Raw genomic sequence first — 15,756 nt, forward strand, 5'->3', positions numbered from 1 at the left:
GGCATCAGTTCTTTGAGTTTCTTTTTTGCACTGAGCGCTTCTAGTTGAAGTAAGTTTGCCGTGCACAGCGCTGTTGTGTACACTGACAGGAAGTAGGTGCATAATAAATACGGGGAAAAAAAATTTTTTTTTTTGATTTTCGATTCAGTACTGAAATTCACCATCTGGGGAGAGGAAGAAAGACCTGTGATCACACGAGGGCCAATACTGTGGACTATCCAGGCAGCAGGGGTTACATTATTCTGCCCGGACTCCTCTCTCTCCCGAGGCCTGCTCGGGGCCGTTGGACGCTAGACATATTAAAAGTAGGGGGTGAACATTAACAAATTCTCTCCTGCATCTCCAACTCGCTCCCCACCTGACCCTTGTCTGAGGCAACCCCCAACCGTGAGCAGAAAACTCCTACGGTTCGCATCCTCTCCCGAAACCTCCAGATCCCGTCCCAGCCCCTCAGCCTCATTCTTCCTTCTGCTCAACGCCCAACTCTGGGGGGCTCTCCAACCCCTCAGATTCGAGTCTCAGCCAGAGACCGTAAGCGCGGCGACGCGGGCGCACGGCAAGATGGGACTTGTAGTTCTAGGCCCTCATGATGCGTGAGGGAAGACCATTGCGCATGCGAAGGCGGCGGCCTTCCGCACGTGTCCCTCAAACCGGTTTCCTGTCTAGCGGAGCCGGCTGAGGTGGGAATCCGGTCTGCTACTTTAGGGATTCCCAACTCCTGAAGTGGAGTTTGGCGCCAGCTGACCCTTCCCAAAACCCTGGCGGCCCCAGTATTCGGCAAGAGAGGCCTTAGGTACCTGTTTTTCATGAATGAACGGAGCCAGGACTGACTTTGCCAATGGCAAGTGGACTGAGAAAACTGTCCCCCTCCTCCAGGCTGGGGCAAGAATTGACCTGTGCCTCTCCCGAGACCAAAACGTCCCTCAGGGCAGGGCTGGGTTGTTCTTTGGGATTAGAGCCCTAGTTGATTCAGTAAATTCAGTAAATATTGGTTTAGGGAGGGGCCAAATAGAGTAAAAGGACGGCCTTGAGCCTCGGAGTAAAAGCCACGTTTTTGAACAATTTACTGCAGGTCTTGTAATGCTTAACTTGGATTATCTCTAACCCAGCAAACTATTCTTATACCCATTCGACAAATGGGGAAACTAAAACTCCGAGGGGCAGAAGGTCGCCCAAATTTGTCAGGAGGGCGGAGACGTGGGGAGGGGGGAACGGGGACGCTCATGCTCCTCCCTACTCCACTTTACTCTTAAGAAAAGGGGTGCCCTACTTTGTCCTCAGACGGCGCAAGAATCACGGAATGTCTTTTTTCATCTTCCTTCCCTTACCTAAATTTCCTTAACTGTTTCACTTCATTCAGCCTCAGGGATCGAAAGGAGATAGGCCTTTTGCTCTAGCGTTTATTTTATTAGTTCATTTCGTTTAAAATTTTATATCCTCGTGGGTTTTTTTTCCCCATATCCTTTTAAAAGTTGTCAAACAGTACTGAAAAATAAATAACGCAAAATATGGCAGAGGCTTCTTCAGGAACCCAGCCCGTCTCAGGCACTCCCTTTGTCTGGCTTTCCCTCCTTTGTCTCGGGTATAATGTCCATCCCAGGCTCAGTCCCCTCCACTCTTTCTCTGCACGCACATGTACTCCTCCCAAGTACCGTCTGGATGGAGGGAGGAAGGCACAGCTCAATTCTGAGAGGAGGGCGGTGACAAAGGCGCAGGTGGCTCTGACTGAAGGGTTTCCGGGTCCACCATACACCAAAAAGTCCCACGCGCCACCAAACTCCTAGTTCCAGAAAAGAGCTCCTGTCAGGCCAGTGTGAGACAGGCTGAGAAAACGAGATGGTGGGAGGACCGGCCGGCCAGAGAGGCCTAGAGAGCATTCATCTCTTCGGTCACGTGACCCGGCCTCCGCGGGGCCTAGGTCTCGCGGGGCCTAGGTCTCCCGGTGCCAGGCCACGTGTGACGGCTGCTTCTCCTGATTGGCTCTTCTAGGCCAGTTTGAACGGCGTACGGAAGCCTCTGCGGTTCATATACGGCCGCGTTTTTTTTTTTTCCTTTTTTTTTTTTTGCTCCCTCTCTTTGGCTCCCTCCTTCCTCGCGAGTCTCAGGAGAAGCCGCGGCTTAAGGCCCTGCTGCTGCTGCCCGAGGCCGGGTAAGTGAGCCTCACTCGGACCCTAACCGGCTGGGCCCCGGCTTGCGTCGACCCCCGCAGGGCTTCAGGCCTGCGCGGCGCGCGGCCCGGGCGTCGGGGCCGCGCCTGACCGAGAAAGGCCGAGAACCCGGTTGGGCCCGATTGAGGAGGCAGCGAGAATGGGCCGGGGCGGGGGAGGGGGGAACCGAGCCGGGCTTAGGGGGTGGGGCCTCGGAACCGGGCCAGGTCCCGGTGCCGCGAGAATCGGGCCAGTGGGGCGGCTGGGGTCAGGCTGGAGGGGCTCTGATTGGGGGACTCGTATGGGGACTGCTTAGGGACAGATTGGGGGACGTCGCGAGGATCGGGTGTGTGTAGGGGGCTGTTTCGATGGGGCATGGTTGGGTCTGACTGGGGGAGGCCGCACTGAAAAGTTGGGGGGTTGCTTGTTGGACCCTGATAGGGAAAGGGCTTCAGACTTGGGCCTGGAGGGCTTTTCTGGGTCTGACTGCGAGGCGTCGCTGGGATCAGTTGGAGGAAATGCCCCGGGGGGTGTTCGGCCAGGTCTAATTGTGGGGAGCCGCAGGGACCGGACGAAGAGGGTTTTCGGTTCGAGGTGGTGGGAGGCTTGGTCGAACTTGATTGGGGGAAGCAGCAGTGACCCGTCAGCGGGAGTTAATGCTGCTGACTGGGGCGGGGGGTTGGAGCGCTGTGGGGGGAGGCTTTGCCAGACCTGATTGAGGAAGCGACAGGGACCCGTCCAGGGGCCTTCTGTCGCCGGATAGGTGGACTTGGTTGACTCTCCTGCGGAGAGGCATCAGGGACCTGTCTGGAGAGTGCTTTGGGTCTGATTAGGGGGAATCGCTGGACTGCGTGCCGGCACGGGAGAGACCACGGGGGCTGGGGCGCTATCGTGTTCTGGGGCAGGGCCCCTGGATGGGGAGGTGGCTGGGCCCTCGCCTAGCGGCTTCGAGGGAAGTGGAAGCCTTAGGGTCCGCAGCCGAGGGCGGCGGCATGGGCCGCGGTGGGATGAAGGCCCAGTGTTGGGTGGGATGAGGATCCGCCGGGTCCCGTCGCCACCTCGCATGGCCCGCTTCCACATACCCCCGCCCGCGCTCCCGAGCCCGCGACTGCGCGGCCGTGGATGGCGCAGCTGGCGGGGACCCCGCACTTGGGCGGGCGTGGATCGGCGGCCTCCCCCTGTCCGCCGAGGACGCTCCCGCCCTGCTACTGCCGCCACCACCTCTGCGGGGGCTCAGCCTGGGACTCACACGGAGCCCCTGGGATCCAGCGCTGACCCTGGCCCCTACCCCCGCAGTTCACCTTGCGCCATGGACTGGCAGCCAGACGAGCAGGGCCTGCAGCAGGTCCTGCAGCTGCTCAAAGACTCGCAGTCGCCCAACACAGCCACGCAGCGCATCGTGCAGGATGTATCCTTCCTTCCTTCCGGGTCTGGGGGGACGGGGCAGACATCTGCAGCTCCTGAAGGCCAGAGAGGAAGGGGTCTACTCCCTAATTCTTAGACTCTTTCTGCTGTGGCAGGAGCAGGCCTTGGCAGAGAATTAAGGATTAGGATTCTTGGGTCCCATTCCCAGAGGAAATGTGGCCCGGCAGGAGAAGGGGACACTTTTAGCTGGCGCTTGGCTTTAGTTGAGTTTCATGGGTAAAATTTCCTTTTTTCAATTGGTCATTTAAAATGCTATAAGTTAAACTTTTAAATTATTTAAACCATTAGTAAGTTTCACTTCAAAGTGTGAGTTCCCTTCTTTTTTGTTTTAAAAAAAAGCATGTAACATTGGATTGCTAGTGAGTGGAGCTGCTAACTTCCTAGAGAGCTGAGTTTGCTAACCCTCTCCTGCTCTGGCCAGATCTTCAGGAGTGGTGGGAAGCTTAGGCATGCTCCCCCACCCGCTGTATGAATCTCATGTGCCTGAAATGCTGTGTTATTCTGGGCATGGGGGTTGACAGATGGGGTTCCAGGAGCTGGTTGCCTGGTCCCCATAGTCAGAAGTAGTATCAGCTATATGGCAGTAAGGGGGCTCTGCCTGGGGAAGACGTCTGTCTCCCAAGACCCTTAACAACCTAGCAGAAACTCAAACAACTGAACCAGTTTCCCGACTTCAACAACTACCTGATATTCGTCCTGACCAGACTCAAGTCGGAAGGTATGCCCTTGGTGCCCCTCCACACAAGCCTGACCCCACTTTCTCCCTTGTGGTTCCCTAAGCCTCAGCCCTCTTCCCCCAGATGAGCCAACTCGCTCTCTCAGTGGCCTTATCCTCAAGAACAACGTGAAGGCACACTACCAGAGCTTTCCACCACCTGTGGCCGACTTCATCAAACAGGAATGTCTCAACAACATCGGTGATGCCTCCTCGCTCATCCGGGCCACCATAGGTAAGAGGGTGCAGCGGGAGTCAGCCTGTGACGATGCCCTGAGCTGTCACTCTTGGCCAAGAAACTTCTCAGTGTGTTAAGGATATTGATTCACTGAATGTTCCAGCACCGTGGATGGTAGTGTAGTACTGTTATTACTGCCATTTTACAGATGAGAAAACTGAGGCACATAGATGTTAAGGGATTTGCCTGGCAAGTAGCAGAGCTCAGAAGTGACTAGGTCAGGTCCATGCTCTGAACCATTCCCTCCTGAAACAGCTGTTCTCACTTCTGAGAACAGAACCTAGATGGCTTCTCCCTCACCTCCTCAGGTCTTTGCTCAGATATCAAGGAGTCATCTAGTAAGGCCTTCTCTAGCCACCCAATTAAAAATTGCTACCCTCATTCTCAGCACTTGCTAACCATCTTCTCTGCTTTATTTCCTCCCTTATCTCTTGGCATCTAGCTGCCCAGGTCTTTTGCTGATTTATCTTTACCTCACAGCCTCCCTCACTAGATAGTCAGGTCCTAAGGGCAGGGATTTTGTGTTTAGTTCTGTGCTGCATCCCAGGGCCTGAAACAGGGCTGGCTCACAGTAAGACTCAGAGGATCTCAAAGAGTGTGTAGGGTTACAGGGGGGTAGCGCACAGAAAGTGTGTGTGCTGGAGTGAGTGAGCAGCAAGGAGGGCTGGGGCGCCAGGCAGGCCCGCACCCAGCCTGAGGCAGCGTCCTTTCCTGGCCGCCCCAGGCATTCTCATCACCACCATCGCTTCCAAGGGCGAGCTGCAGATGTGGCCCGAGCTGCTGCCCCAGCTGTGCAACCTACTCAACTCGGAGGATTACAACACTTGTGAGGTAGGGGACGAGCCATGGCCTGCCTGCCTAAGCGGGAGCTGGGGCCAGACCGGGACCCACACCCGTGTGCCTGCTCCCCTCCACTCAGGGAGCCTTCGGAGCCCTGCAGAAGATCTGCGAAGACTCATCCGAACTTCTGGACAGCGATGCCCTCAACAGGCCCCTCAACATCATGATTCCCAAGTTCCTACAGTTCTTCAAGCACTGCAGCCCCAAGATCCGGTGGGTGCGGCTCCCCAGGGGTCTGCAGGGGGCCTGGAGCAGTTGGGACGGGTGGGGTCAGGGGTGACCCATGTGCTGCCTGCCCCCTGCCAGGTCCCATGCCATCGCCTGTGTGAATCAGTTTATCATGGACCGGGCCCAGGCACTGATGGACAACATCGACACCTTCATCGAGGTGGGCCACTGGGCTGGGGAGGGGAGCAGGGGGAGGGCCGAGGGCCAAGGGCCCAGCCGCAGCTGACCCCGGCTTCCCTGCAGCATCTGTTCGCCCTGGCTGTGGATGATGACCCTGAGGTGCGGAAGAACGTGTGCCGTGCACTGGTGATGCTGCTGGAAGTGCGCATCGACAGGCTCATCCCCCACATGCACAGCATTATCCAGGTGCGCCTGCAGGGCCAGCCCGCGTGTGCGCTCAGGGGTGGGAGGCAGGTGGGGAGCCACCCCTAGCCGGGCCGGGCCTTAGCCTTTCTCCCATCCCACCCCAGTACATGCTGCAGAGGACCCAGGACCACGATGAGAACGTGGCCCTTGAGGCCTGCGAGTTCTGGCTGACACTGGCCGAGCAGCCCATCTGCAAGGAAGTCCTGGCTTCCCACCTGGTCCAGTGAGTGCTGCTTCTGCCCTCTGTCCCACCCCAGCCTCCACCCCTTGCCATGCCTATGCCTCTCCTTCTGGTCAGCTCCTGCGCTAGCCTCAGTCCACATCTTGTATCTCGGTTTACTTTTATTCCTGTGCACGTTTATTTTGCAAACGATAAGTATGTAGCTTTAATGACTTAAAAATTAGGTTGTTATAGGTGGAAAAAAGTGAAGAGTCAACAGAGGCTTTGGGCATAGCTGGATCCAGGTGCTCAAAGGATGTGAAAGGCGTCTGTCTGGTCTCAGATCTACTTCCTCTATGTTGACTTTGTTCTCAGGCACAGCCTTCCCTCGTCGTAGTACTGTGGCCTTCTGCAGCCTTCCAGCTCAGGAGCCTCAGAGTAAAGAAATGCTCTCTCAACCAGTATCTCCGCAAAAGTCCTAGGGCTGATCCTCCTTGACCAACTTGGATCACTTTTCTATCCCCGAGTCAGTGAGGGCTGTAACCAAAATCTCCGATCCCGAGGTGCATAGGCTCTAGCTGAGGGGGCAGGCTGCTCTGCCTGTTTGGTCCCCTAACCAGGCCACATCCTAGGGAAGTGCCTGGTGACAGGGCCACATGTCCCTGCTTTATGGTGTGCTAGGGGTCAGGCACTGTTCCAAGCTTCTCAGTGTATTCAGGGGTCGGGAATTCACTGAGTGGCCAGGGGTCTGGGTCCAGAGCCTTCCTGTGGAGCTAGGAGTAGTGTCAGCTCTGACCCAGTCACAGTGGCTGAGACTCGGCTGAGATAGTACCCGCTAAGGGAAATGAATGGGTGTAGGAGAAGCAGGAGCAGCGTGTACAGTCTGCTCCTTGGCTCCCTGACCTCCTCCCCTCACCTCTGCTTCCCTCTTCCCCAGGCTGTAAGCCCCCTCTGGGGCCCCTGCATCCTGATTAACAGCCTGTCTTCCAACAGGTTGATCCCTATCCTGGTAAACGGGATGAAGTACTCAGAAATCGACATCATCCTGCTCAAGGTTAGTTAGGGCTGACCACCAGGCACAGGCAGGTGGATGAAGGCTGGAGCACTGGGTATGGGGGCCTCTGTGGTGCTTAGCCATCTGCCTGGCTCCACAGGGGGATGTGGAGGAGGATGAGGCCGTCCCCGACAGCGAGCAGGATATCAAGCCACGTTTCCATAAGTCACGCACGGTGACGCTGCCCCATGAGGCTGAGCGGCCTGATGGCTCTGAGGATGCAGAGGATGATGATGACGATGATGCTTTGTCCGACTGGAATCTGAGTAAGTGGCCTGGCCTGGGGTGAGAAGGGGCAAGTAGGGGGCAGCAAGCCCTGGGCTCCCCTCTCAGGATGTAATCAGAAGCCTATACGGAGCAAATCATGAAGATTCTACTCATGGTCTCTGATCCCGGGGGGTACAGAGAGGAGGGCTGGTGGCCTGCCTGATGTGCCTCCCTGAGCCTGCCGCCCCTCCTCCCCCCCATTTCCCCTCCCACCCCAGGGAAGTGCTCGGCGGCTGCACTGGACGTCCTGGCTAACGTCTTCCGGGAGGAACTGCTGCCCCACCTACTCCCCCTGCTCAAGGGCCTCCTCTTCCACCCCGAGTGGGTGGTCAAGGAGTCGGGCATCCTGGTGCTGGGCGCCATTGCTGAGGGTAAGTGACCTGCCAGCCTGGCTGCGCCTGACCTCTGATCCTCACACTGGTGTGAGACTGGAACTGGCCCAGGCAGGCTTGTGCGGGGTGACGCCATCCCCAGGTTCTCTCCAGAGGCCTGCTCACCCCACTCCAAACAGCTCTGGTATTTGAATGTTCCCTTCAGCCCGTGGGCCTGAAAGGGACCCCCGAAAGCAAGCTCTCTCCTTAATTCTCATGGACAGGCCGTAAGCATACTTACAGCAACAATGATAAGAACAGGCACTTCCGCAGTGCTTGCCCCACAGCAGGCAGCCCTGTCCTGCGGGCTCACTACCACCTGAGGAGGTGGGTTTCTTAGATGGGGGAACTAAGGTGCAGAGAGAAGTAACGGCACTTCCCTCGTCACCCAGAGTGAAGCTGGGCCTCAAACCTGCTCTGGCTGCGAGGCTGGCCTGCCAGAATCAGAAGTGTGCAGCGGTATTTCCTTAAACTTCACACGGTGTGCTTGTGCTGTATTGACACGGTTTCCAGGTTCCCCTTGTCCCGATGGATGGGGTGTACAGCGTGAACTACCAGAGGGCTTTGCAGAACTGTTACAGGCATCACACACGACCCCCTCAGCATCCAGGCCTGCTAGAACAAGCAGAGAGGGCAGCAGGAGCCCTCACCCTGGAGAGCTTTTCAGAGTTGTCTAAGGAAATGTTTCCTCAGTTAATAAGTAATGTGTCTTACGTTAACAGGACACATAACATGTTACACAATGCACATATGTATGTTAATAGACTATGTGAAGTGTTCTGCATATATAATGGGAAAAGATCTCAAGGAACTGACCCTAAGGTGGTAAAAATAGATCTCAGGGCTTGGGATTTTCAGAGGGTGTGCTATTTATTATCTGTGTTCTGTAATGAAAAGAGAGACACGGTTAAGGGTTTTTAAAAAGAGAAGATATAAAGTAGAAAAAAATCACAAACATCCAAGAAAGGTTTCCAAGGAAAGGTCCTTTCTGTCCATCTGGGTTGTTACTGCCCGTAAAGCCCAAGTCAGTGTGCAGCCTGGCCATCTATGAATGAACTAGTGACCAGGTAAAAACATCACAAGCCCTGCAATGGGGTGGAGCTGATGGAAAGTCTTGCTCTGATGCTGTTTCCCATCCCCACCCTGCCTTTCACTGGCTCTGTGACTCTGAGCCAGTTACTTAACCTCCAAGCCTCAGTTTCCCCATCTGTCAGGTGCGGCTGATCCTCTCCCCAGGAGGGTGGATGTGGCCCGGCCCAGTTGGGCTCAGCCTTGCCTCTGTGCTGGCTCCTTGCAGGCTGCATGCAGGGCATGGTGCCCTACCTGCCAGAGCTGATCCCGCACCTCATTCAGTGCTTATCGGACAAGAAGGCCCTGGTCCGCTCCATCGCCTGCTGGACCCTGAGCCGCTATGCCCACTGGGTGGTCAGCCAGCCCCCTGACATGCACCTCAAGCCTCTGATGACGGAGCTGCTCAAGCGCATCCTGGATGGCAACAAGAGGGTACAGGAGGCGGCCTGCAGGTGACCCTCGACCCCTGCCCCCACAGCCCTCACCTCACCCGGCCCCACTGGCTGCTCTCTGGGAAGTGATGACACTCATGACCCCTGACATTGTGCTGATTTCTCACGTATTCGTACTGGCTGATCCCGAGCGCACCCTCCCTGACCCCACTCAGAGCCCAGCCCCGCCTGTGGCTGCCTGCTAAACCCCTCCCCCCTTCCAGTGCCTTCGCCACCCTGGAGGAGGAGGCCTGCACGGAGCTGGTGCCTTACCTCAGCTACATCCTGGACACCCTCGTTTTTGCCTTCGGCAAGTACCAGCACAAGAACCTGCTCATCCTCTACGATGCCATCGGCACCCTGGCCGACTCTGTGGGCCACCACCTCAACCAGCCGGTGAGACCCCACAGCGGCTCCCTCCTCCCGATCCCTGTGCCCCTTGGCATCCGGTGACCTGGCGGCGACCCGTGTCGCACGCCAGGGACGTGGCCATGACCTCGACAGGCAGACAGACAGACCCGGCCCCAGCCCTCGCCCTGCTCCCAGTCTAGTGGGGGAGACAGACAGTTATGAGACAGCGTGGTAAGTGCTGTGCCGGGGGAGCTCAGGGGCCTGCGGGAAGCAGGAAGCGCTGACTCAGGCTCCGAGGGGCAGGAGGGGGGTGGGGGTGGGGCTCGGGATGGGTGAGAAGGGAGTGAACTAGAAGGGCCTGGAGGTCTGGCTGGATGGCGAGGCCTCGCAGGGCCCCATGAACCAAAGCGAGGAGCCTAGACCTCATTGCTCAGATGACGGGCACCTCTGAGTCACAGGGAGCCCTGCTGGTTCCCAGGCCACCACCCATACCCAGGGAGCCCCAACTTCCTGCTCCCCTTCCAGGAATACATCCAGAAGCTGATGCCTCCGCTGATCCAGAAGTGGAACGAGCTCAAGGATGAAGACAAGGACCTCTTCCCTCTGCTGGAGGTGGGTGAGCTCCAGGCCCTCTCCCGAGGCTCCGTCCCACCCACCTGAGCTCACCTCTCCTGCCCTCCTCCCCTCCAGTGCCTGTCATCAGTGGCCACCGCCCTGCAGAGTGGCTTCCTGCCCTACTGCGAGCCCGTCTACCAGCGCTGCGTTACCCTGGTGCAGAAGACGCTGGCCCAGGCCATGGTGAGCCTCCCTCCACCACCACCCCACCACCCGCTCCTCTGCTGCTACCCCAGCCTGGGCCCACTCCCCTCACCTGCCTGCCCCCTTCTGTGCCCAGATGTACACCCAGCACCCTGAGCAGTACGAGGCCCCCGACAAGGACTTCATGATCGTGGCGCTAGACCTGCTCAGCGGCCTGGCTGAGGGCCTGGGCGGGCACGTGGAGCAGCTGGTAGCCCGCAGCAACATCATGACACTGCTCTTTCAGTGCATGCAGGTGGGTGGGCCCCTCGCAGGCCTCTAAGTGGACAATGGTGACACCCAGCAGCCTTTGTGGGCTGCCTTGGGTGGACTCAGGGCCTTGGTTATGCCCTGAGGACATCAGGGAGAAAGGACCTATTAAAAAAAAAAGCTTGTAATTATTTTTAAAAGTGATTCAAATAAGACATGTAAAATCTCATTGAAAAACCCAACAATGTAGGAAATTAAAAAGTAGAAAATAGGAAATGTGAAAGCACAAGCCCCTCCAATACCGCGCCCCTATCCCCCAGCGTATTGAGGATGGGCAGCAGTTCCAAGTGCTCTCTTCTATAGTGGTACCCTGAGCTGGGCATTCTCGTTCACATGCCCCCTGAGTCCCAGATGTACGGATGGGGCCTGCAGCCTTGGCACTGGGAAGTGGCAGGGTCAGGTCATGCTCCAGGAACTGTTCCCTTAGCTGCCCTGCTCTGAGGGGTTAGCTGGGATCCCGGCTGTTTGGGGGAAGGGGAGCCCGGCCACGCTGACCCTGCTCCAACCCCCAGGACTCGATGCCTGAGGTCCGGCAGAGCTCCTTCGCCCTCCTGGGAGACCTCACGAAAGCCTGCTTCATCCATGTCAAGCCCTGTATCGGTACGACCCCCATTTCGTCCTTACCCCATGACCCCAGCCCTGGCCTCAAGTGATGGAGAGATGACCTGGGAGGACTGTGACCGAACTGGGGTGTATTCGTACTGTCTGATGGGGCCTGCCCCGCAAGTTTCCGAAGCTTACCCTGGCTGGCCCTCCTGCTCAGCATCCTTCTTTCTCCCTACCAGCTGAGTTCATGCCCATCCTGGGCACCAACCTGAACCCCGAGTTCATCTCTGTCTGCAACAATGCCACCTGGGCCATTGGCGAGATCTGCATGCAGATGGGTAAGTGCCCCACAGCTGGGCAGGCCCTGTCCCTCCCCATTGGCTTGTTCCCAGCCTGGGGGCAGGAGACTGGCTCTGACTGACAGGTTCCCTCTAGAGGGCCCTGGTGCTCCTTGAGGAAGGCTCCAGTTGGCCAGGGACAAGGGGACACCTCTGAGCGTTTTCATCCGAGATGGGGACAAACGGCTGAAAGGCCATTTGTAATTGGCTTCTCCAAAGAGGCACAGGACAGGAGGCCTGTACTTATTGGACTACTTGTCACCTCCCTCCCCTCCAAGCAATTGGCTGAAAGGCCCCCTGGGATTGGTTGGGAGACTGTGACTGCTTCTCTGCTCTCTGCCTAACCCCACAGAGAGGCTGGGTAGTGTGGTCTCACCCTGGTGTCCAGCAGTGACGCCAGGGAAGCTTCTGGTGTTGGGAGGGTGTGGGTCTGTCTCTGGTTGGCCATGGACCCTGGGCAGCAGATAGCCGGAGAAGGTTGCTTGCTCCCTCACTGGTTGGCCAGTGTCTGGATACAACTAGGGTCAGTGTGGGTGGTGTGGGCTGTGTGGGGCTCTGACTGGCCTGTCCCCCAGGGGCAGAGATGCAGCCCTACGTGCAGATGGTCCTCAACAACCTGGTGGAGATCATTAACCGGCCCAACACGCCCAAGACGCTGCTGGAAAACACAGGTGGGCCCCAGGCCTGGGCCCTTGCCACCCCCTTGCCCGCCTCCTGGAGGTGGGGTATCCTGGCTGGGAGGGTAGCTGACAAGAGGCCTTGGGAAAGAACCAGGGAGGGTGACTGGAAGGGCCTGGAATGGGGCTATGGGAGGAGGCCTAAGAAAGATGTTGGCCTCGGGGGAGACCTGGGAGAGACCCAAGTGGGGTGGGGAGGAGACCCTGACCGGGCCAAGCTTGGGGGCCCAGGGAGCTAGCAGGAGCTATTCTCTTGGGGCCCGTGGGGCGGGGCTGGTGTCTCACGCTAGAGGCCCTGCCACGTACCGGGGCCGCTCGGGGTTGCAGGTCGCCTGACGAGTCCCTCTGCCATTCCAGCCATCACCATCGGCCGCCTGGGCTACGTGTGCCCACAGGAGGTGGCACCCATGCTGCAGCAGTTCATCCGGCCTTGGTGTGTGCCCACCTGTGTGGGGCCTGCCGTACGGTGGGCTGGGCGGTGGGGGGAGGGTGGGACAGGCCCGACCCAGTCCCTCGCCTGTGCCCGCCCAGCCCTACCCTGCCCACCCGTGGATGCCCGACCCAGCCCCACCGAGCCCTGATCTCCTGCTTCCCCCACGCCTCACAGATACATGTCCCATCCCAACCCCACCACCCACTGGCCCGCCGCTCCCCGCTGTCCCCCACAGATGTCCACCCTGCCCCAGGCCCACTGGCTGATTCCCCACTGCTTACCTTCCCCACAGGTGCACATCCCTCAGGAACATCAGGGACAATGAGGAGAAGGACTCGGCCTTCCGAGGCATCTGCATGATGATAGGCGTCAACCCCGGGGGTGTCGTGCAGGTTGGGGCAGCTGGGCTCTGAGGGAAGTTGCTGGGGCTGGGCTTGGACGGCCCCTCACGTGGGATCCGTCACGTTTCAGGACTTTATTTTCTTCTGCGACGCTGTAGCCTCCTGGGTGAGCCCGAAGGATGACCTTCGGGACATGTTTTATAAGGTAGGGCTCCCGCTTGGCCCTGATCTAGTCTCGGAAGGCGGCAGGGTGGGGAGAGACCCAGTTCATCTTCATCTTGCTCCACTCCGGGGCGCCCCTCACCCCCTCCCTCGCTGCAGATTCTCCATGGCTTCAAAGACCAAGTTGGGGAGGAAAACTGGCAGCAGTTCTCAGAGCAGTTCCCGCCGCTGCTTAAGGAGAGGCTAGCTGCCTTCTACGGGGTCTAGATGAGTACCGCGACTGCCAGGTGAGGAGGCCGTGTGCAGAGAGGGCTGGCGCTATTGTGGGAGCCAAAGGGGCGCAGGCCCTGACCCCCTCCTCTCCTCACAGGTTTCTGTCTGCGTCGTCGTCAGAGGGGTTGCTGGGGAGCGCGCTGCGTCCAGAAGTCGCCGTGCCCTGGTCGAGGGGGGTTAGGGAGGAGTGAGTGGGACCCAAATCCAGACGCCCTCCCCGTCCATCTACCTGCCATGCCCGGCCATAGGCCGGTCAGCGGGTGGGCAGGTGGGTGGGGCCTCCACGTTCATCCTATAAATGGGAGGGGGGTGGGACTTCTTGGCAGCAAGGGCCCCTTGCTCTAATTGGGGTCACCTCAGGCAGCCTACTTGGGCCAGCCACGTGTGGGAGGGAAGAATCAACACGGCCGACCAAATCCGGCTTAGGATGAGGCAAGGGAAAAGCAGGTGGGGAGGGGGGTCCTTGTAGAGACACGTACACTCACACGTACACACGTGGCTACACGCATGTGCGGGCGCTGCAGCCAGCCAGGCTGGGCCAGCCGCCCCACCATTTCCCCAACTGCATGGAGACAGTAGAATTAGTGAACCCCTGAGTTAACTCGTAAGGCCTTCCGTGTAACCTGCATCTAGAGTTTAAGAAGCTTCTGCTGTTTTGCCGGAATTGGCGGTGATTAGGGAGGGCTGGGTGGGTTGGGGATCTCCGCTGGGACCCTGGGGCGGGGGGGGAAGAGGACGGCCACCTTGGGGCCGCCCAGTCAGCACGCACACGCTTTGGACCTGCTCCGCACACTTCTTGCCAGCTCTGTGGCAGCCTCAGCCAGTGTGTCTCCCTCCTTGTCCCGTCCCAGCCAGAAGAGTGGGGACCACCGAAGTGGCCGGGGCTGGCCAGAGGTCGCCCTTTTCTCCCTCCCCTGTGCTCCAGTGACTTTCGAAGATGCTGGGCTGGAACCTTTTCCCCCTGAGGAGAGTTGGGGGCAGCCAGAGCTGCTGACATCTACCCCTGTGTCTCTCCTTAAGCAAGTCTGTTTCAAAGGCAGTCCGTTTCTCTGCTTCCGAGAGCCCTCTTCCAGGCCTGGGTTTTAACACAAGGGCCAAGGCTGAGGCATTTAATTGATGGTGATAGAAAACAAAGGCTTATGCTTTGCCAGCAAGAGGGAAACGGAAGGCTTGGAGGAAGGGAAGGGTGGTGTATTCCCTTACCCCACTCTGGCCCTGGGACTTCCTGATCAACACAGCTCCCAGTAGGCCCCAAGACCCCACCAGACTGGGGTAGTGATCCTAGGGAAACTTCTGGGATTGGTTGGGGATGCAGTCACAGTGGGAGAGGCTCCCCTAGAGAGAGGGGGTGTAGTTACTTCCCAGTTGGCCTCAAAACTGAAACCAAGCCTTGAAGCCCCCTTAATGTTGTTTTCCTCTTCCCTGCTTTCTACTTCTCTGGGGGCCTCTTTTTGCGGTTTTGGGGGTTTGACTGGATTCCTGCATTCTGGGGCCTGCTCCATGCATCCCTCTCGAGCACTGGATCACACCCTCATCACAGCCCTGTGTCTCCTGTCAGACAGGGTCAGGCCCCACCTCTCTTCCAAGGGGCACTTGGTGCACATTCCATAAACTCAGCTGGTTCCCCCGCTGTGAAACTCCAGCAGGTCTCTGGAAGCCATTTGTAAAAAAAAAAGAAAAGAAAAAAAAATTAAATACCATTTAATTTTCTGGTAATTCCAGTTCTTTGGAGCATCCTCTGCTGGGTCTTGGGGTGTGTGGATTGGCTGTCTGATGGGATTGGTAACCCCTTCTCCATCCAGGATGGGGGGCCTCCAACCACCTTCAGGGAAGGGGAGCCTGGTTCTAGTTATCTTTTTTCATTTTCTTTTTTTTTTTTTTTAATTAAGAAAACTATTTAATTTTTTAATTTATTTTTTGGTTGATTTTTGCACAACGAAGTTTCAGCTTCTCAACCTTTTCCCCTGCGCAGGGCTGCGGACCCTGACTGGCCTCGATCTGCAGTCCCTCTCGTTCCCACATCCCTCCTTCCCCCTCATCCTCTTCTTCCTGCGGGCTCCCAGGGTCTGTCCATTTGTTACCGTGCTGTGCTGGGGACTGGCGCCAAGGTGGCGTGAGATTCCACTTGTGTAGAACTTTGTTGAGTAAAGATCAGTTTCTTGTGAAACCCTTGGTCTCCATCTGGCCTCTTGTGTCCTGGGCTTTGGCAGTAGAGAAGAGACGTGGAGGGGGGCCTGGGAAGTTTTAGAAATAG

At 57.7% G+C, this 15,756-nt stretch overlaps 1 protein-coding gene across 6 annotated transcripts; it reads left to right on the forward strand.

Moving 5' to 3' along the window:
• Nucleotides 1-1,905: 1,905 nt before the first annotated feature.
• Nucleotides 1,906-15,669, forward strand: TNPO2 (transportin 2). 6 transcript variants are annotated; one of them, XR_014262354.1, is made up of 26 exons: nt 1,906-2,149; nt 3,444-3,555; nt 4,215-4,290; nt 4,373-4,522; nt 5,250-5,356; nt 5,445-5,578; nt 5,672-5,753; nt 5,837-5,959; nt 6,064-6,182; nt 7,113-7,173; nt 7,274-7,439; nt 7,659-7,811; nt 9,109-9,334; nt 9,538-9,709; nt 10,190-10,276; nt 10,355-10,462; nt 10,560-10,718; nt 11,245-11,332; nt 11,518-11,616; nt 12,192-12,287; nt 12,621-12,726; nt 13,019-13,118; nt 13,198-13,272; nt 13,389-13,516; nt 13,600-13,770; nt 15,475-15,669. XR_014262354.1 is itself a non-coding variant. In XM_082457462.1 (25 exons), the coding sequence occupies exons 2-24, from the start codon at nt 3,457-3,459 to the stop codon at nt 13,494-13,496; spliced, it is 2,664 nt and encodes an 887-aa protein (XP_082313588.1). In that variant the 5' UTR covers nt 1,906-2,149; nt 3,444-3,456; the 3' UTR covers nt 13,497-13,516; nt 15,475-15,669. The 6 variants fall into 6 exon arrangements, 2 of the variants coding, with proteins under 2 accessions (XP_082313588.1, XP_082313587.1); XR_014262355.1 differs by having other exon boundaries at nt 1,908-2,149; nt 12,651-12,726; XR_014262356.1 differs by lacking the exon at nt 1,906-2,149 and adding an exon at nt 2,473-2,493.
• The last annotated feature ends 87 nt before the right edge of the window (nt 15,670-15,756 follow it).

The sequence above is a fragment of the Balaenoptera physalus genome, assembly GCF_965194825.1.
Source record: "Balaenoptera physalus genome assembly, chromosome: 3".
NCBI lineage: Eukaryota > Metazoa > Chordata > Mammalia > Artiodactyla > Balaenopteridae > Balaenoptera > Balaenoptera physalus.